Source organism: Cebus imitator, unplaced genomic scaffold (assembly GCF_001604975.1).
Source record: "Cebus imitator isolate Cc_AM_T3 unplaced genomic scaffold, Cebus_imitator-1.0 Scaffold82, whole genome shotgun sequence".
NCBI lineage: Eukaryota > Metazoa > Chordata > Mammalia > Primates > Cebidae > Cebus > Cebus imitator.
This window is the reverse complement of record NW_016107397.1, coordinates 38,947-60,298: the sequence shown is the minus strand read 5'-3', so window position 1 is coordinate 60,298 and position 21,352 is coordinate 38,947. Positions and strand designations below refer to the sequence as shown.

The window sequence follows — 21,352 nt, the reverse complement described above, 5'->3', positions numbered from 1 at the left end:
CTCAACCTCCGGAGTAGCTGGGATTACAGGCACGCGCCACCATGCCCAGCTAATGTGTTTGTATTTTTAGTAGAGACAGGGTTTCACCATGTTGACCAGGATGGTCTCGATCTCCTGACCTCGTGATCCACCCGCCTCGGCCTCCCAAAGTGCTGGGATTACAGGCTTGAGCCACCGCGCCCGGCCTATTTTTAAAAATTTTAATCCTCATCTTTGTGATGGTAAATATGTACTTTAAAACAATTTTTTTTTTTTTTAAATTTTTATGGCTACCCTAGTAGATGTATCTTATATTACGTTGTGTTTTTTTGTTTTTTTTTGTTTTGAAATGGAGTCTCACTCTGTCACCCAGCCCAGGCTGGAGTGCAGTGGTGCAATTTCGGCTCACTGCAGCCTTCACCTCCTGGGTTCAAGTGATTCTCCTGCCTCAGCCTCCTGAGTAGCTGGAATTACAGGCGCCTGCCACTGTGCCTGGCTAACATTTGTATTTTTAGTAGAGACAGGGTTTCACCATCTTGGCCAGACTGGTCTTGAACTCCTGACCTCGTGATCCACCCACCTTGGCCTCCTAAAGTGCTGAGTTTATAGGTATGAGCCACCACGCCTGGCCTCTTCGTACTTGAGTATGTTTCTAACAGATGAGGGCTTAGTTTTCTTTTCTTTATCTGACAGTTTTCCCATTACCCAGTGTTCAGTTTTTCCCAGTTTTTGCAAAGATTACTTTGTATAGTTGGATTGTTTGAATATGCAAAATGTATCACAGAAAAATGTAGAAAATGTGAACCATGAACCAAAGCATGATATAGTAACCTTTCCTGTGTACCCATTACCTATTCTTTGTTTTTCAGTGACCTCTGTACCTCTCACTCCCTTCCCACATACTTCTGGATTACTTGAAAGGAAATGTGTGTGTTATTATCATCTAGAAGTACTTCAGCATGCATTTCAAAGGGAAAAATCTTTGTAAAAAAATATGATCACAACATCATCACATCTGAAAAATGGATCATTTGTTAATAGTACCAGTAGTCCAGTACATGTTTTTTATTCCTTCGTCCTGCCTACTAAATTTCCTCTCTTTTTTGAGACAGGGTTTGGCTTTGTTGCCTTGGCTGGGAGCAGTGGCACCATCATGGCTCGCTGCAGTCCACCTCCAGGGCTTCAGGCATTCGTGCTTCAGCCACCCGAGTAGCTGGAACTACACAGGTGCACACCACCATGCCCGGCTAATTTTTGTATTTTTTGTAGAGATGGGGCCTTGCTATTTTGCCCAGGCTGGTCTTGAACTCCTGGCCTCAATCAGTTTGCTTGCCTCAGTCTCTCAAAGTGTTGGGATTACTGGCGTGAACCACCATGAACCTCTTGTTCTTTTTAAAGCAAGAGGAGCTTCCCAGATACTTTTTAATACATTTAGTTCTTATAAGCATCATGTGTGAAATAGCTATAAATTAAGATAAATTTGATTTTAGCAAAGTATTAATGTTAGGTGTTGATACATAGAAGTGTACTTTAGTGCAAGTGAGTTAGATCTTAAATTATTTTTCAAATATTAAGTGAGGAAGAGAAGAACTGTGTTAGCTATGACTCTGAATGCCTTTGAATTCTAGGTTTTATTTTATTTTATTTATTTATTTAAGTTGGGGTTTCACCATGATGGCCAGGCTGGTCTTGAACTCCTGACCTCAGGTGATCCACCCACCTCGGCCTCCCAAAGTGCTAGGATTACAGGCGTGAGCCACTGCGCCCAGCCAAATTCTAGGTTTTAAATGGAGATCTGTTTATGGCATTTCATAGTTACCTAAATAATTTTTAATAGATTGTAAACATCTTAAACTGTAAAATTGTGAGTTATATGTAGATCATTATCAAATCCTCCATTGCACAAAATCATGAAGTTTTTCATAAAATGACTGGGAGCTGATAGTATGTGGAATGGCAAATCTCAAGCATTTTTTATTTATTAAGAGACAGGCTCTTACTGTGTTGCCCAGGCTGGCCTCAAACTCCTGGACTCAAATGATCCTCCCGTCTTACAGCCTCTGGAGTAACTGAGTTTACAGGCACATCCTCACACTTTCCAAAAGATCATGCAAACCATGGCCTGCATGGTGGGAGGCCAAAGCAGGAGTATCACTGGAGGCCATTTTTGAGACCAGCCTGGGCAACATAGTGAAACTCTGTCTATGAACAGATTTTTTAAAAATGTCTTAACTGGCCGGGCGCGGTGGCTCACGCCTGTAATCCCAGCACTTTGGGAGGCCGAGGCGGGTGGATCACAAGGTAAAGAGATCGAGACCATCCTGGTCAACATGGTGAAACCCCGTCTCTACTAAAAATACAAAAACATTAGCTGGGCGTGGTGGTGCATGCCTGTAATCCCAGCTACTCAGGAGGCTGAGGCAGGAGAATTGCCTGAACCCAGGAGGTGGAGGTTGTGGTGAGCCGAGATCGCGCCATTGCACTCCAGCCTGGGTAACAAGAGCGAAACTCCGTCTCAAAAAAAAAAAAAAAATGTCTTAACCATGTAAAGCAAAAGTTCTCTAGTGTTCACTGTCCATCTAGAATAAGGCTTTGTAAATGCCTGTCATGTCCTGTAGGTGAATAATCAAATCAGTTTAATGGGTACCTGACAAGCATTTTTAAAAATGAAATAGTCTGGGCGTGGTGGCTCATGCCTGTAATCCTAGCAGTTTGGGAGGCCGAGGCAGGCAGGTCACCTGAGGTCAGGAGTTCAAGACCAGCCTGGCCAATGTGGCAAAACCCCATCTCTACTGAAAAATACAGAAATTAGCTGGGCATGGTGGTAGGCACCTGTAATCCCAGGTACTCAGGAGGCTGAGGTAGGGAGAATTGCTTGAACCCAGAGGCAGAGATTGCAGTGAGCCAAGATCATGCCACTGCACTCCAGCCTGGGCAACAGAGCGAGACTCCGTTTTAGTTAATACACATACATGTATATTATGTATATTAAGTGATAATGTACTAGGCATTTTTGTCAGTACCAAAAAAGTTGGAAAAATATTTAAGTACCTAATCTCTGCTCACTGCAACCTCTGCCTCCCGGGTTCAAGCAATTCTCCTGCCTCAGCCTCCCAAGTGGCTGGGACTACAGGTGCGGGCCACCACGCCCAGCTAATTTTTGTATTTTTAGAAGAGATGGGGCTTCACCATGTTGGCCAGGATGGTCTCAATCTCTTGACCTCATGACCTTTCTGCCTGTACCTCCCAGAGTGCTGAGATGATAGGCGTGAACCACTACACCCAGGCCTGCATTGGTTTCTGTTTATAGTTACCCCCTCTTAGTCTCCTTTGACACCTACAGATCTTTTCTGGTTCATCATCCTAAGGGTTCAGTATTGGCCCCGTCTGCTGTCTGGAAGTGGAGTCCCACTTGTGTTGCTCTGTGTTGTGGGGTATATCCTGCTCCCAACTGCTCCAACCGGGAGAGACTTCTCATTGCTGTCTCCTGGAGTTTCTGCAGCCCTTTGCTTGTGATGCGATTTATCCTTTCCAAATTACCAGCTCCTTGAGGGCAGAAACTGGGTCTTAGGTTTGTGTCTTCTGTACACTCTGCTCCTCCCTTCGTAGACTTCCAGATACGTGCTTGATTTGAGTAAGGAAAAGTGATTTGCCTGTGAAGGATATTAGTCCCACTTGGAGCCGAAAGTGGGATTTTCTAAATCACTGAGGCTGTAATTTACTACTTTAATCTTCATAATCCATAGACTGTCCCTAACGGCAGGAGAAGGGATCGGCGCTCAGTAGTGGCGGGGAGTTTGCAGCACAGACCTTGACTTGAGGTGTCTGTTCTGGATTGGCACGCTCTGCTGATCTGTGTCCTGTTTTACATGCACTCCTGCTGGCCCAGTATAGCCTCAAGCCTGTTTGCTCTGCCCAGGAACATTTTAGAACTGTTGTTAAACTTTTATATACTACTTGGTACTTATGAAATATTTTTATGATCAGTTTTAAGCTTTATAAAATTAGGATTTGAAATATAACAGACAAGAAAACGTAGGTACAGAGGCAGTTGGGCAGAGGTCCTACATCAAGCTAGCTAAGGTTGTCAGGTGAATCTGTTCTCTCATGTGTTACTGACCTACGTAGGAATTTCATAAAACACAGCTTATTTGTTTTTATTTATTTAACTTGAGACGGAGTCTCACTCTTTTGCCCAGGCTGGAATGCAATGGCATAATCTCGGCTCACTGCAACCTCTGCCTCCCGGGTTCAAGCAATTCTTCTGTCTCAGCCTTCCAAGTAGCCAGGACTACAGGTGCACACCACCATACCTGGCTAATTTTTGTATTTTTAGTAGAGGCAAGGTTTTACCATATGGCCGGGCGAGTCTCAGACTCCTGACCTTGTGAATCCACCCGCTTAGGCCTCCCAAAGTGCTGGGATTACAGGCGTGAGCCACGCGCACCTGGCCTAACACGGTTTATTTGCTTAAATAGAGTCTTCCCCCCCCCCCCCCGCCAAACTTGAATCTACTGGAAGAAAGGTGTCAGACATTTTGGCTCAGTTTCTGACATTTGATTTTGTAGATTAATTGGTGGGTAACAGATTTGTGTTATCCTATGTGATGTATACCCTGGGGTTTGTCTTAGTCACCCTTGTGTCTCAAGTGACTCACACAGTGGACACTTCATCAGTGCTAGCTTGAGTCAAGTCACATGGCCCTGCTGCGCTGCCCCCTAGTGATTTCATTGCATGGGATGACAAGGTAACAAGTGCTTAAGTCCTGTGAAAGGGACTACTACATCTGGTAGGACATGGGAATATCAGGACTGTTTAGTTAATTATTGAAAAGTCTAGAGTAGGGCCGGGCGCGGTGGCTCAAGCCTGTAATCCCAGCACTTTGGGAGGCCGAGGCGGGTGGATCACGAGGTCAAGAGATCGAGACCATCCTGGTCAACATGGTGAAACCCCGTCTTTACTAAAACTACAGAAAATTAGCTGGGCATGGTGGCACGTGCCTGTAATCCCAGCTACTCAGGAGGCTGAGGCAGGAGAATTGCCTGAACCCAGGAGGCGGAGGTTGCGGTGAGCCGAGATCGCGCCATTGCACTCCAGCCTGGGTAACAAGAGCGAAACTCCGTCTCAAAAAAAAAAAAAAAAGAAAAAAAAGTCTAGAGTATTAAGCCACTGGTGGGGGTGTGAGGCACGAGTGAGTTGAACAAGTTGGTGGCCTTTGGTGTATCTTTGCTCCAGAATTATGTCATCAGTTAGCTGTTAGGTGCTGCCATTTAGTATGTGCTCACTTTTCAAAATGGTTTGCCCCAAACCAGATTTTTCTATCTTCTCCAAAGCCAGAGCCACTTCTCCCATCCTAGTGCATTTTTAGTAGTGCCCCATCGTCTTCTGGCATTCAGCTGGGCTTCCTGTGCTCAGTCAGGGGTCAAGTCTGGCCTGATCTCAGTTCCACAGTTGTTCTGCTCTGTAAGCTTGAGCACATTTAGCAAGCCCTTGCACCTTCAAACACCCGAGAGTTTATCATCTCTCTTCATCCTCATCCTTAAGTTTTTAAAAAAATGATACCTGGTTAATTTAGTTTTTATGTATGTTACACATTTATAGATACACACATACTGCATATATACATGTTATATATGCCCTACACGGTTGTGAGCTACTTACACACAAGGGAATCTTTTTTTTTTAAGATAGGGTTTCTCCATGTTGGCCAGGCTGGCCTTGAACTCCTGACCTCAGGTGATCCACCTGCCTTGGCCTCCCAAAGTGCTGAGACTACAGGCATGAGCCACCACGCCCGGCACAAGGGAATCTTTTAACATCATTAAGCATCACTAGATGTTTAATGTTGAGTAATGAATTTAAAGTTGTTTTTTTTTTTTTTAACATTCACCCTCCATTTTTATGGTTTTCCACATGTTTATTCTGTATCTTTTTTTTTTCTCTCTCTCTCACTTTTGAGCGGGAGTCTTGCTCTATAGCCTGGCTGGAGTGCAGTGGCACAATCTCGGCTTGCTGCAACCGCCACCTCCCAGGTTCAAGCGATCCTCCCACCTCAGCCTCCAGAGTAGCTGGGATTACAAGTGTATGCCACCACACCTGGCTCATTTTTGTGTTTTTAGTAGAGACAGAGTTTCACCATGTTGGCTAGGCTGGGCTTGAACTTCTGGCCTCAAGTGATCCACCCACCTCGACCTCCCAAAGTGCTGGGATTAGAGGCGTGGGCCACTGCGCCTGGCCTTTTTTCTTTTTTTTTTTTCTTCTTCAGTTTGGAGACAGTCTCCCTCTGTCACCCAGGCTCACAGCAGCATCAACCTCCTGGGCTCAGGTGATCTTCCCACCTTAGCCTCCCAGGTAGCTGGGAATATAAGTCTGGACCACCACACACAGTTGAGAGAGAGAGAGTAAGTTAGAGTTAGAGAGAGAGTTTGTGTGTGTGCGTGTATTTTTATTTTTTTAATTTATTGTGAGACAGAGTCTTTCTCTGTTGCCAGGCTGGAGTGCAGTGACATGACCTCGGCTCACTGCAACCTCCACCTCCTGGGTTCAAGCTATTCTGCCTCAGCCTCCCCAGTAGGTAGGACTACAGGTACGTGCCACCACGCCCAGCTAATTTTTCTGTTTTTAATAGAGATGGCAGTTCACCATGTTGGCCAGGATAGTCTTGATCTCTTGACCTTGTGATCCACCTGCCTCAGCCTGCCAAAAAGTGCTGGGATTATAGGCATGAGCCACCATGCCCGGCCAATTTTTTATATTTTTTTATGGAGATGGGGTCTTACTGTGTTGCCCAGGCTGGTCTCAAACTCCTGGCCTTAAGGGATCCTCCTGCCTCAGCCTCCCAAACTGTTGGGATTACAAGAATGAGCCGCCGGGGCCCGGCCTTATACTGTATCTCTTCTTTTGCTGTTTGTATTTTGAGACGGAGTGTTGCTCTGTCGCCAGGCTGGAGTGCAGGCGCAACCTTGGCTAACTGCAACCTCCACCTTCCAGGTTCAAGCAATTCTGCATCAGTGTCCTGAGTAGCTGGGATTACAGGCTTGCACCACCACACCCAGATAGTTTTTTGTATTTTTGGTAGAGACAGGGTTTTGCCATTTTGGCCAGGCTTGTCTCAAATTCCTGACCTCAGATGATCTACCCATCTCAGCCTCCCAAAGTGCTGGGATGACAGGCGTGAGCTATGGCGCCCAGCCTGTAGCTCGTGTATTTATTATCCAGTTCTAAATAGTATCTTATTGAAAATATTTTAGGATTTATGGTCTTGGAGATGGCAATGATAGAGTAGTATTGGCAAAGGTTATTGAAATGCAAAATAAGTTGCATTTACTAGATCTGGAAAGGTGGGAGGAGTGGGCGAGTAGAATGCAATTCTCTCATAAACCTATTTTCTGGTGCTGTTAGAACATAACGTGGAACTTCCTATTGGAAAGTATCAGATTTCTGAATTATGAAACTTAAAACTTTTTTACCATTAAAGAATCATTACAGCTTGGTCAACCCATCTTCATAAAAATGCTTTGGTGAGTAATACTTGTTCACTATTTGAGACACTTGGAATGTACCTTCTGGAGGAAGTGGAGTTTCTATTATGATGTTTCTAGCAGTATATGGATGAAAGACCAGGTTGCTCTCTAAGATGGGTACTAGTATTTCCCCTGCAAGGGGGGTGACGTTGAGCAGGTCTTTGATTGTTGTGAAGGATCTCATTTATTTAAACGCACTTCCCGTTTAGGAAAAAACAGCTGGCTGCCAGCACAGTATTTTTGGAGCAAACAGGAAATGGGTTAAATGTCTGTTTCAAAAACACATCACTCCCTTAATTTTTTTTTTCCTCCTGAGTTTTCCAAACCTTTTATTTTGAAAATTTTCGAGTCTACAATAAGGTTGAAATAATGGTAGAGTGGGATGACGCTGGTGGATGCAGAAGTGACTGTTGTGCCCTGCTTGTCTGTATGCCTGCACACATGCCCTTTATGGTGACCTGCGTGAAAACAAACGTTGGCTGTCGGCACTTCACTCCTAACGACTTTAAGTCTCTCCTGGGTCATTTTGATACAATCTATGTATACTGTATTTTGATTTCTTTCTTTCTTTCTTCTTTCTTCTTCTTCTTCTTCTTTTTTTTTTTTTTGATGGAGTTTCACTCTTGTTACCCAGGCTGGAGTGCCGTGGTGCGATCTTGGCTCACTGCAACTTCTGCCTCCTGGGGTCAAGCAATTCTCCTGCCTCAGCCTCCCAAGTAGATGAGATTACAGGTGCACACCACTACGCCCAGCTAATTTTGTATTTTTAGTAGAGATGGGGTTTCTCCATGTTAGGCTGATCTCAAACTCCTGACCTCAGGTGATCCACCCACCTCGGCCTCCCAAAGTACTATGTTAGGATTAACTCAGTTTTACAAATAAAATAAAGCTTAGAGAAATTGAATAACTTCTCAAGGTCATAATGCTAGTAAGTGACAGGCTGGATTTAAACAGATACCTATGCAAAGTAAACGCTTGATGTAACTGAGGAAGTGACATCGAGGTTTGAATGGATTGGTAAGGTACACCACGTATTTCAGGACCCCGAGAAGTATTGCATGAGAGTGTTACGTACATGAATATTTGCTGTGTAACATTGAAAATTTGTATTAGGACATTCTGTTTTTTGTTTTTTGAGATGGAGTTTTTGCTCTTGTTGCCCAGGCTGGAATGCAGTGGCACGATCTTGGCTCACTACAACCTCCGACTCCCAGGTTCAAGCGATTCTCCTGTCTCAGCCTCTTGAGTAGCTGGGATTACAGGCATGCATCACCATGCCTGGCTAATTTTGTATTTTAAGTAGAGACGGGGTTTCGCCATGTTGGACAGGCTGGTTTCGAACTTCTGACATCAAGTGATCCCCCAGCCTCTGCCTCCCAAAGTGTTGGGATTACAGGAGTGAGCCACCATGCCCGGCCTTATTAGGACATTCTTATGCCCATAGTCGAGCAGTAAGGGGAAATCATTTCATTATGTGTGAATGTGTTAAGCAGCTTCAGTAATCCTTCCTCTGAATCCAGCATTACTTCTAGACAGTCCCTTTCCGTATTTCTTAGCACCACGGTGTGTGAAGGAGGGTATTTGCTTAGGTTTTAGAGTGTAAATACTGCAGATAGCAGATTCTGAGTAAATAGGAGAGAAGCAGTTGTCTTAGGAAGGTATGTTATGTTTAGGCTGGGCATGGTGGCACACGCTCCAGCACTTTGGGAGGCCAAGGCAGCCAGGTCACCTGAGGTCAGGAGTTCGAGACCAGCCTGGCCAATATGGTAAAATACAAAAAGTAGCCAGGCGTGGTGGAGCATGCCTGTAATCTCAGTTGCTCAGGAGGCTGAGGCAGGAGAATCTCTTGAATCTGGGAGACAGAGGTTGCAGTGAGCTGAGATCACGCCACTGCAGTCGAGTCCGGGTGACAGAGACATAGTTCATCTTACAGATTTTTTCTTTTTCTTTTTTTGTTCTTTCTCAGGCCATTCGCCGTAACAGTCTTATGGTGCATTCGAGCAGAGTGCCTCACCGGGGCGCTGGCCAGGTGGCTCAGTGGAAGACAACTTGACTTGGTTTGCTTGTTTACTCTGGGCACACTTGAGTCCTGTCTCTCTCCCCTTCTAGGTCCCGCGGCAGTGCTGGTGGCCATGGTTCCCGTAGCCAGAAGGAGTTGCCTACAGAGCCCCCCTACACAGCATACGTAGGAAATCTACCTTTTAACACGGTGCAGGGTGACATAGATGCGATCTTTAAGGATCTCAGCATAAGGAGTGTACGGCTAGTCAGAGACAAAGACACAGACAAATTTAAAGGTGAGTTTGGGGGGTTCTTATTGTATATAACTGTAAAGGGTGGGGGAGGATGGGAACGGGTTCTAAATAAAAACAGATCGGTGAACCAGAGCCTCTAATCAGGAAAGTGTTTTAAAGATTTGCCTGGTCTGAGTAGCTGAAAGAAATGTAGCTCTTCAACTCAGGTCTTCAGTTCACTTAGGGGAAAATGTTTTGTACACAATGTAGTCTGTGAAATATGTGGCATTCACCCAAGTTCGTGGGCCTGACCTCCACAGCAGTCCTGTGTCTGCCAGTAATGGAGTTCCCCAGGAGAGAGGGGAACAGAGCCGAGAACTCTTAGGCATGTTTCACCTGGAATGCCGGGTAGATTTTTCTTGGTAGTGCAGGCATCCAGTTATTACAAAATCCAGAAGAGAAGCAGCCAGTGTTGTCAGTATGTGTTCGTAAATTTGGAGAGTGTGCTTGGGAGGGCTGGCTGAGATTTCAGAGGTGGTGTGTCTGTAGGGTGCGGGAAAGAGAGGAAGAGGAAGAAGGAATCCGAGCGGCATTCTGCCTGCAGGGCTTCCTGAAGGAAGTGTGCTTGGTATTTAAGTGCATGATGCTGGGTCTCGGGATGTTTGGTCCACATGTTCCACCAAGAAGCACATCTGTGACAGGTACGGAGTGACTTGTGGTGCGGAGCTGTCCCAGCAGTAGAGGAGGCCTTGCTGACCGGGGAGGTTTTGTGTGTCAGTGGCATTCTTAATCTTTTTGACTTCGGAATCTGAAGCCCCACGGAGTATGTAATCAAACAGTGAAAGCAGATATGTCAGTTACGCTTGTGGAAATAAGCTCCACAAGTTTGCTTGCTAGCAGGCATTAGGAATTCAACTTTGGGTAGAAATGCGTGGGTGAGCCTAGCCTTTGGGCTGGGTCAGTCGCCGCAGGCTTTGGAGTTTGGCTCATAGAACATCTTCACTTGCGCAGCTCTAGAGGGTGAGCTTCATGATGTGGCTCCTGCTGCCTCTGTGAAGCTGGGGTAGTGTTCTCCATGTTTCCCAAAGTTGAGTCCACTTAGGGAAGAGAGCTGGGGGGACATCCGTCCAGCCAAGGCAGTTGGCTTTACACACAGTTGGTGAACAGGGCGAGTTTGGACTCAGGCCTTCAAAGCACTTGCGGTCTAGTGGCTTCGAAGATGAAGTGCGATGATGAAGTTAATGCACAGGGCAAGGATGCTGGGGAGAGGGGATGCAGGGTGCAGTGTGAGCATCCGGGGAGCCGTCCACCTAGATTTCGACCCCAGGCAGCAAGGAAGGGGCAGCGTCAGAATCTGACATCAGAGACATGGGTTGTCAGTAACACGTACTTGAACCCAGGCCGTGTGTCTTTTCATTAACATTCAGAGAAGCACACCCTGGTTGCCGAAGGTATATTTTTAGCTTTGTGAAGCAAATTTGCTGTCAGCTACCTGAGTAGTAAGTTAAACAGGCACTTTAAGCCTCTTCTTCAAAGCATTTTAGGATATCAGATTTGAAATCTGTGAAATCTAATCGCTTAGATTAAATAGTCATTCAGAAGTCAAAACAGCTGCCATTGGCCTGAGGAAGGTTTTAATACTATGGTTAAAACATTCAAGAAGAAAGCTTTCTAGAAATGCAGCTGCTATTTCAGTGCATGTTCAGTTAGCATTTTCTGACTGATTATGATCGAGAGGGAGCAGTGCCAGTCAGCTCTGTCTACGGAAAGTAAAAGGTACTGCTTCAGGCTCCCCTAGCCTACCGTCATCTAGACAGCAGAGTGGTAGTTGTGCTGTGGAGAAATCCTACGAACAGGATCCTCCCATGTCTTTAATCCAGAATTACTTCAGGAAATCGTGGTCTTGTCTTTTCCAGGATTCTGCTATGTAGAATTCGATGAAGTGGATTCCCTTAAGGAAGCCTTGACATACGATGGTGCAGTAAGTATCCTCAGTTTCTCTGCCATAGCAGCTGAGATTCTTTTCTTTGCCAATATTTAACACTATTTTCCTCTTATTATTAGCTGTTGGGCGATCGGTCACTTCGTGTGGACATTGCAGAAGGCAGAAAACAAGATAAAGGTGGCTTTGGATTCAGAAAAGGTGGACCAGATGACAGAGGTGATTGGTTCTTCTAAAGCTGAACTTCATGCAAACTTGCAGTATGCCTCCCAGTTGCGACTCTTGAATGTTCCCAGTGGAACTCGATTACCTCATAGGTGTGATAGGTTCTTGCTCTTAGAAGGTTGCATAAAATCCGAGAAAGAATGGCTGATGCTTCTGCAGGCCTGGGTTTGGTTTTCTGTTGGAAGCAAAAACTCTTAGAATGATTTCATTGACCCTCCCATCACATGAATTATATGTCTTCCAAATGAATTTTTCCATGTTTGTGCAGCAAGGTAATGACACTTCCTCAACTTTATCTTTTTTGTGTATCCTCAGGAATGGGTAGCTCCCGAGAATCTAGAGGTGAATGGGATTCCCGGGGTGACTTCAATTCCGGTGTCAGTATTTAAAGTGTCACCACATAACTTTTCCCAGGGGCCTTGCTGCTGTTGTCTGTTTCTTGTGAGTAGCCCGCCTGGTGGGACTACTACTTTCGTTCCTTTAACAAACAACCTCTCCTGGAAGGTGCCCAGGCAAGCAGGTAAGCCTCTGTTAGAGTCTGTGGGGGCAGGCCTTGAAGGCTCCACACTGGGCCAGTGAGGCCTGTGCTCCTTTGTGGTCACCTGTGATCGCCCGCGTTTCCTTAGATGCGCCGGGCCTGGGCCCTTGGTCTCGCTCAGCAGTTTTTCTCAGACTCTAGCCGGGGGATCTCCTTGGTAGTTTTGTGTATGGCACCAAGAGGAGTATACTGTTCCTTCCAGAAAACGGGATAGAGGTTTGGGCTCTCATACGTGGTGAAAGGTAGTCCTGATGGCCTATTTTTTTTCCTTGGAGGCTTGGGGGTCCGATCCCTTGAGAGTGGACATGCCCCACGTCGTCATTAGCTTTCTTAGCCAACCCCAGGCAGACCAGCTGGTGTCACAGCGCAAAGCACCACTCCCCGAACCAGGCCTCTGCTCTGCAGGGTGATTTGCAGCATTTTTTTCATCTCTACTTTCTGGTTTTTTATTACAAAAGTGTAAAATGTTTTATGTTTACACAATGATAACGTCAGTTGTAATACAGAAAGGTAGGGAAAGAAAAATTTGTTTTCTTCCCAACAAACTTGGGATATACTCTCATGCTCTGCACCCTTCCCATCAGAACAAAACTGGCGTACAGTAATGGGTAAGTGCGGGAGGGGCTGGTGTGTGCTGTCTTGTGAGTCTGAGATTTTTTAAAAACCCAGCTGTGGCTAAACAGATGACTGATGATCTGTTGACTAATATAGTTCGTAAAAGTCCTGTAGCCAATCAGAAGTGAGCTTATTCATAAAAGTGCAGTATGGTCCAGTCAGTCTGTGATTTTATGTGTAGGCTAGTCTCTGACTGAACCTGGAGCAGCTGTCTCAGAGCCGGCCGGCAGCTCGGGAACAGCCTTTCACCTGCCTTTTGGTATTCACAGGTGCTGTAGAGGTCACCCAGATACGAATGTCTTCCTACCCGTGGCCTAGCTTGGCCACTGGCGCTCAAGCAGAGACACAGTGAACACAGCCCCGGCCTTGCCGCCCCCAGTTCCAGTGGGAACTGCAGTGTTCTGGCGACATCTCAAACCTACGTGGACTCACTTGACGGAGTAATGGCTGATTTCAGGCGTTACACGTTATTTGCAAGAATAGAGCTTTTTTACTTTTTAATAGGATGGTGCTGTTTTTTTAATGATACATGCTCATTGTAAAAAAACAAAATAGAGCAACAGAAAAGTACAAAGCAAGCAAAGGCATTATTCCACCATCGGAAATAGCCAGTGTTAAACTAAGCTTTGTAAAGAAAACCGAAGATTCTCATGAATAGTTTGCTTCCTAGAAACCCACCAGCAGATTTGGTGAGAGTCTTGTTCATGTCAGACCTCACTTTTCATTCCTAATTTTCCCACTGCTTATTCCCTAGGAGGTTTTGAAATGAGGCTCTCACTTGGTTTTAATGCACACTGATAGTTTTTTCTCTGCTGGGCTCTGTCGTGCCCCATCGGGCACCTGAGCACACAAGTGGCACTTGTGTTTCCCTGCTTCACTAGGGTGGGTGTGAGCACATATGTCTCATGCCAGACCTTGGTGGCGGAAATGATTTAATCTTGTATAGAAGGTGTAAATTTACTTTGTACTTACATGGAAAGGAAAGGTACACTTCACAGTTGAGTTTGGGGGAACGTCAGGTTCAGCGTTTGAATGCTAATTAGGCTTGTTCAATGAACTGTGTGATGTGGTGGCTAAAAGACTTTGTAAAGACCTTCTTCTTGACTATGTGCCTCCCAGTATGTTCCCCTAAAGCAGTGCTCCTGTTGGCCTCAATCAGTCGAGACTTGTTTTCATTACTTGTTTTGTTGAAATTGGTGTGATTTAACACAAGTCTCTGAACCAGGTGTGAGATCACTTGACTGGTTTCCAAAACCCTTGCCACCTTTAAATAATAGAAATTGGCCCTCCCCACGAGTTACCCAGTCGGCGCTGGTCATCTGCGGTGGCTGTGGAGGGGCTGGAGCACTGGATGAGCCAGTGTGGAGCTGCTCCTGTGAGCCTCGGATCACAGCGTTTCATCAGCTGATCGCACCTAACATTGTTTTATGTGACCTTCGTTCTAAATACGTCTCAGTTAATGTTTGTTGATCCACTTAATGCGTAGTGTTCACACTAAACTCAGGGCCCGCTAGTCGGTGGTGCCATCATTTCGGCCTGTTGGAAAGCTCGTCCCATGCCGGTTTTGTCTGTAAGGCACCTCACAGCGAGCCCGCACTTAGGAGCAGCAGAACACTTCCCACTGCATCTGGGGCCACTTTAGACAGCGATGCCACCAGCAGAAGCCCAGAAGGGCAGAACACCTGACACTCACCATAAAAAGACTTGACAGTTAGGAATGGAAACAGGCAGAGCCCGGTCTTTTTCAGCCTCAGCTGGGATCATCACGTCTGCGCAGGTCCAAGCCTGACTGCAGAAATGCTGCTAGTACGCAGCTTGGGGAATGACACATGAATTTTAGCGACTGGATGGATTTGCAAATAGGGGATCTGTGGATAATGAGGATGACTGTATAGTGCATACCGCAGGCTCTGAGGGTTCTTCTCCAAGACGAACTCCCTGCAAGCTCAGAGCCACGGCACTGCCCTTGCAGAGAGTAGCAGCGGTCACCCCTGAGTGCGCAGCCAGCGGCAGCAAGCTCATTTTTTTTGTTGTTGAGATGGAGTCTCGCTCTGTCGCCAGGCTAGAGTGCAGTGGCATGATTTTGGCTCACTGCAACCTCCATCTCCTGGGTTCAAGCAATTCTTGTGCCCTCGGCCTCCTGAGTAGGCTGGGATTACAGGTGCCCGCCACCACACCCAGCTAATTTTTGTATTTTTAGTAAAGATGAAGTTTCATCATGTTGGCCAGTATGATCTCGATCTCCTGACCTCATGATCCACCTGCCTCGGCCTCCCAAAGTGCTGGGATTACAGGCCTGAGCCACCGCACCGCTCATTTGTTTGATTATGGTTTAATTTCTTTTTGCCAATGTTTTTTTTTCCCTTGAGACAGTCTCACTTCATCACCCAGGCTGGAGTGTAATGGCACGATCTCAGCTCACTGCACCCTCCACCTTCTGGGTTCAGTCGATTCTCCTGCCTCAGCCTCCTGAGTAGCTGGAACCCTCAGGCAGGCACCACTACCATGCCCAGCTAACTTAATATATTTTTCGTAGAGACTGAGTCTCACTGTGTTGCCCAGTCTGGTCTTGAACTTCTGGGCTCAAATGAACCTCCCACCTCAGCATCCCAAAGTGCTGGGGTTGTAAGGCGTAAACTACTCTTTTTACCAGATTTTAACGTCAGTAGATTATACAGTTAATGTCTTGCTTTCACTTAAGTACAATAAAGGCCCCTTGAGACCCTTGAGAAAATATTCTTTCCTTCTACCCACCAGTGAGAATTCTGGCATATAGCTTTTTCTTCTGATTTGGTGTTCTAAGTTATAAATAGTTCTAAATTTCAGGTTTATCTTTTAAACTAGCTGTGTAGATTTATGTTAGAAAATAGAATTCAGCCTGCTGTGAGGCTCTCTTGTTTTGCTTAATTTGTTTTCTCTCCTAAGATGCTAATTCCTTTTTCTTTGGAAAGTCTGTTAGTGCTGTCATTACTCCACACGTTGGCATTTGGACCCATTTTTAATGCACTTGATTTTGGAGAGACTTCAGATACTGGACACGCTAAAGAATTTACAGACGGCCGGGCGCGGTGGCTCACGCCTGTAATCCCCGCACTGTGGGAGGCCGAGGCGGGTGGAGCATGAGGTCAAGAGATCGAGACCATCCTGGTCAACATGGTGAAACCCCGTCTCTACTAAAACTACAAAAAATCAGCTGGGCATGGTGGCGCGTGCCTGTAATCCCAGCGACTCAGGAGGCTGAGGCAGGAGAATTGCCTGAACCCAGGAGGCGGAGGTTGTGGTGAGCCGAGATCCCGCCATTGTACTCCAGCCTGGGTAACAAGAGCGAAACTCCGTCTCAAAAAAAAAAAAAAAAATTTACAGATTAACCTCAAACAACTCCCAGAACATTATTCTATAAGCAGCTTGGAGGTGATCATTTGAAAAGTAATTCAATGTCCTCCTCCTTCCCCAGGCTTCAGGGATGACTTCTTAGGGAGCAGGGGAGGTAGTCGCCCAGGTGACCGGCGAACAGGCCCCCCAATGGGCAGCCGCTTCAGAGATGGCCCTCCCCTCCGCGGATCCAACATGGATTTCAGAGAACCGACAGAAGGTACGGGCTCGAGTGTTGGCGGAGGGCGTCTTTTCCTGACGGGATGATCGTGGCCCGTTCACACCCCACGGGGACTTGCATTCCTGCGGCACACAAGTTGTCAGCATAGATCGTCACGTTCTCCGCAGTAGCAGGTTCATCTTGGTCATTAGAGCATCTGCTGAGGGGGTGGCAGGCCAGGTGAAGTCTAGAACGTGGGCTGGGTTGCTGACAGCATCAGCGTGGTCGTTTGACCTGGATGTGGAATGGGATCCTCTCTGACAAACTGCTTTTTCTCCCCCAGAGGAAAGAGCACAGAGACCACGACTCCAGCTTAAACCTCGAACAGTCGCGACGCCCCTCAATCAAGTAGCCAATCCCAACTCTGCTATCTTCGGGGGTGCCAGGCCCAGAGAGGAAGTTGTTCAGAAGGAGCAAGAATGAGCCTGTGGTTGGGAGGGAATGGGGCGTGGGGGGTGAGAGCAGGACCACGGCCTGGTGAGTCCCCGGGCGTCCTGCCGCCCCACTCCCGCGCCTGCCATTGGCCCCCTCACAGCGGAAACAGCTTGTGAGTGCATGTCGGCTGTTAACAAGTGGTTTTTAGTACATTCTGGGCTTTGCTGTATCTCTCTAGTGCCTGTCTGTGCAGTTTTTTCTTTCTTCCGCTGCTTCCCCATTTCCCTTCTGTCCTTTTCCTCCTGCTCCTTGTTTTCCCAGCAGCACATGGGGTTCCGCGGAGGAGCGGAGGTGGCTGCCGTGGTGGCCGCCGTGGGGAGTCGTTTGGGCTGCGGTGCTGCGTCATTTTTCTCCTTTGCTTTCTCTTTTACTTTAGCGCCTGGCCCAACTCCAGGCGTCTCCTTTCATTTCCTCAGTGCTTCTCTTCTGACCTGCATGTGGAGTTCTGTATTGCTGGGGCTTCCACAAAAACCAGAAGTCACTGACAGATGGAACTGCTCCTTGTTGGTATTCAGCTGTGACAGACAGAATCGCAGGCACCTTGTTTTCACACTAGGATAAAACTCTCTGCAGGGTCCTTTCCATTCCTGTTGGGAAGGGAGTCCTGGCTCCCTGACCCCTCCCCAGGGGACTGTCCAAGCAGATAGGCTCGTGAGAGAAACAGTGAGAACTGAGAGTGGGGGCCTGGAACAGCAGTAGGGAGTCCACGGAGAAGACGGCGAGTGCTCGCAGGCGTTCACGCGCGTTTGTTGCCACTCTTTCAAGGCCGAGTCCCAGCTGGTAAACTCCTCTCACCAGGCGTGGTCGGGGCTCCCCTCCGGCTGGGTGCAGTGAACGGCGAGCTGGTTTCTTTTCTGCTGGGCCGAGGCACTTTGGGGGTGGAGGGCTGGTGCTGGCGCGGTCGCGGCGTTTCCCCCCATTCCTGTTGGCTGCATGTTTGTGTTGGTCTGTTCTGGTCTAGGCGACATGATGAGATACTGTGCTTCCCACCTCCCCTTCAGTTCAGAGCCAAAATGGTCTAGAATCTGGCACTTCACTCATCTCTTGTTGAAATGAGCTGTACTGTGCAGAGCTGTCAGGACCCTTCAGCTAGCCGTAGAGGACTGCAGCTGTCTAGGTCTGGGACACACTGGGTTGTTCCCATGTGCAGGATTTAGCACTTACCTGGGGGTTAGTGCTAGGGCGTAGGCTTCTGAGCTTAACACCTCCGTGTGAACAGATGAAATACCCTTCAGTACCCACGTCCCAGTCTGTCCTGTGGGGAGCAGTTCAGGGGCGGCCAGCAGCAGGCGCCTAGGAAAGAGACCCTCGCCGGGTGCTGGCGGGGCCAGGGTGGCCGGGGCGCCCAGCGTCGTGTGCTTAGTAGTTGGTCACCAGCTGCCATCCTTGGCTTCTCCCACTGTGTCTTTGTGACAAGGCCTCAGCAATCCACAGAACTCTCTCTCTCCTTCCCTCCACCTGTCGGCTTCTCTGCTTCCAAGATAAGAACCATTTGTGTAACACCAATACTAAACTTCAGAAAGACATGCATTATGTGGTGTAATCAAACCCGATGCTTTCAGATGACCTACTTACATCTTCAATGTGGATAAGACAAAGAACAAAACAAATGCATCTAAACTTCTGGGCAACCCAGTTGACTTTGCAGTGTGAGAATGGAATTCCAAACACTTAACACTTCAGCTATATGACAGAAAGTGAATCTATGGATATGGTATTTTGTGAATGATCTTTTAAATAAAAGAAAACCTTACGTAATATTTAATGCCTGCCTTTATTTTTGAGTTCTTTTCAGCTGCTCATGAAATGGACCGATTTTAAATTTGGGAAGCACCATTGAAATGGAAGAGTCTACTTTAATTTTAACTCCGGGATGAGTGAGTTGTTTTTTGTGTTTTTTTTTGAGTGAGGTTTGAAAAGCTGGTGATGATTGGAAATAGAATACCAGTTTCCCCCTCGCTTGCTAAAAGCATTATTTTCCCAACCAGGTGGAAATCTTGAAAGTCTAGCTGTTCCTTTACCTAGCTGTTAGGTAAAGGAACATAAGTTTTTTTTTTTTTTTTCTCAAGATGGAAGAAGTCAAGTTTGTTTTTTTGTTTGTTTGTTTGTTTTTGGTTTTTTTTTTTAAAAGATGGGGTTTCACCATCATGGCCAGGCGGGTCTTGAACTCCTGAACTCAGGTGATCCACCCACCTCGGCCTCCCAAAGTGGTAGGATTACAGGCGTGAGCCACCGCGCCCAGCCAGAAATCAAGTATTTACACAACCGTGGCTGCTTTCATACTGCCTGTCTGCAGAGGAAATTCTGGGTACCTGTCATGGCGGGGAGGGCTGCTGCCTCCTGAGAAGCAGATTGATTTTGGGGAGGTGCCGCTTTACTTTGCTGCTGGGTAGTGTTAAAACGGACTTCCGCAGACAAAGGAGCTGGGAGGGAAGGTGTAGGGCATGAATGCATGCTTCAGAAACCGGGCTGGCTTTGGAAGGGCCTGGCCAAGGCAGAGCTCGCCTGCCTACAGATGGAAGCATTGTCCAGTGATGGGGGACCTGGGACCACGGCTACAGTTGAGTAAGGTGGCCAGGTGCTATTCAGGTGGGGGCCTGGAGTAACTGCTGCTTCAACTGCTTCCTACCCAAGAGCAGATGCTAGGACTTAGATGTTTTGGAGACAGGATTTCCCTCTGCCACCCAGACAGGAATGCAGTGGCACAGTCAGCTCACTGCAGCCTGAACCTCCCCAGCCTCCTCCCACCTCAGCCTCCCTCCTGAGTAGCTGGTACTAATACCCCACTAAATTTTTTTTTTTTTTTTTTTTTTTGAGATGGGGTCTTGCTATGTTGCCCAGGCTGCAGTGCAGTGGCTATTCACAGGCGCAGTCCCACTACTGATCAGCACGGGAGCTTTGACCTGCTCCGTTTCCGACCTGGGCCGGTTCACCCCTCCTTAGGCAACCTAGTGGTCCCCCGCTCCCGGGAGGTCACCATATTGATACTGAGTTTAGTGCGGGCCCCCGATCTGCATAGTGCACTACAGCCCCGAACTCCTGGGCTCAAGCGATCCTCCAGCCTCAGCCTCCCAAGTAGCCGGGATTACAGGTGCCCACCGCTATGCCAAGCTAATTTTTGTATTTTTAATAGAGATGGGGTTTCACCATGTTCGCCAGGCTAGTCTCAAACTCCTGACCTCAGGTGGTCTTCTGCCTCGGCCTCCCAAAGTGCTGGAATTATAGGCGTGAGCCACCGCACCTGGCCCATACCCCACTAATTTTTAAAAATTATTTGTAGAGATGGAGGTGTCACTACGTGCCCCAGGCTGGTCTGGAACTCTTGGCCTTAGCTTCCTCCCGCTATGGCAACCTCCGCCTCATGGGTTCAAGCGATTCTCCTGATTCTCCTGCCTCAGCCTCCCAAAGTGCTGTGATTGAAGTTGTGAGCCACCACGCCAGGCCAAATTTCTTTCTTTGGGGTATATTCCCAGCAGTGGGAGTGCTGGATCTCACGGTAAGCTCAATGTTTGGTTTTGTGAGGAACCTCCAAACCATTTTCCATGGTGGGTTTGGTCATTTATATCCCCACCAATAGGCACAAGCGTTCCGTCTTCACATCGTCGCCTGCATGTGTTATTTATATCACAGTTTAAAAAATACTACACCAAAAACGATGGGGTTGTGGGAAAAAGCCTCAGTGCAGTAGCATTGGCACGTGAACATGAACTGTCTAGGCTTTTCTGTTTGGTGGTGGTGGTTTTTTTTTTTTTTTTTTAGTGGTGGTTTTTTTGAGACAGGGCGTCACTCTCGCTCAGGCTGGAGTTCAGTGGCATGATCTCAGCTCACTGCAGCCACCTCCCGGGTTCAAGCCTCAGCCTTCCGAGTAGTTGGGATTTACAGGCGCAGCCGTGCATTGAAAGTAACGGTAAAAACCACAATTACTATTGTGCCCAACCTAATGCCATCCCCACCAGTGTCCCTCACCTAATGCCATCCCCACCAGTGTCCCCCACCTAATACCATCCCCACCAGTGTCCCCCACTAATGCCATCCCCACCAGTGTCCCCCACCTAATACCATCCCCACCAGTGTCCCCCACCTAATGCCATCCCCACAAGTGTCCCCCACCTAATGCCATCCCCACCAGTGTCCCCCGCCTAATGCCATCCCCACCAGTGTCCCCCGCCTAATACCATCCCCACCAGTGTCCCCCGCCTAATGCCATCCCCACCAGTGTCCCCCCAGCTGCACTGCCCTTGTGGTTAAGCATTCTCTTCAGCAGCTGTT

At 47.4% G+C, this 21,352-nt stretch overlaps 1 protein-coding gene across 1 annotated transcript in view; it reads left to right on the top strand.

Annotated features, from left to right (window-relative positions):
- The window catches only part of EIF4H (eukaryotic translation initiation factor 4H), a 29,019-nt gene extending 10,171 nt beyond the window's left edge, over positions 1-18,848 (top strand). Inside the window, exons 2-6 of the mRNA XM_017533406.2 lie at positions 9,612-9,799; positions 11,653-11,717; positions 11,801-11,897; positions 16,511-16,648; positions 16,932-18,848. Coding sequence (XP_017388895.1) covers positions 9,612-9,799; positions 11,653-11,717; positions 11,801-11,897; positions 16,511-16,648; positions 16,932-17,071 — 628 coding nt within the window. The 3' untranslated portion in view covers positions 17,072-18,848. The remainder of the gene's footprint in view (positions 1-9,611; positions 9,800-11,652; positions 11,718-11,800; positions 11,898-16,510; positions 16,649-16,931) is intronic.
- Positions 18,849-21,352: the final 2,504 nt, after the last annotated feature.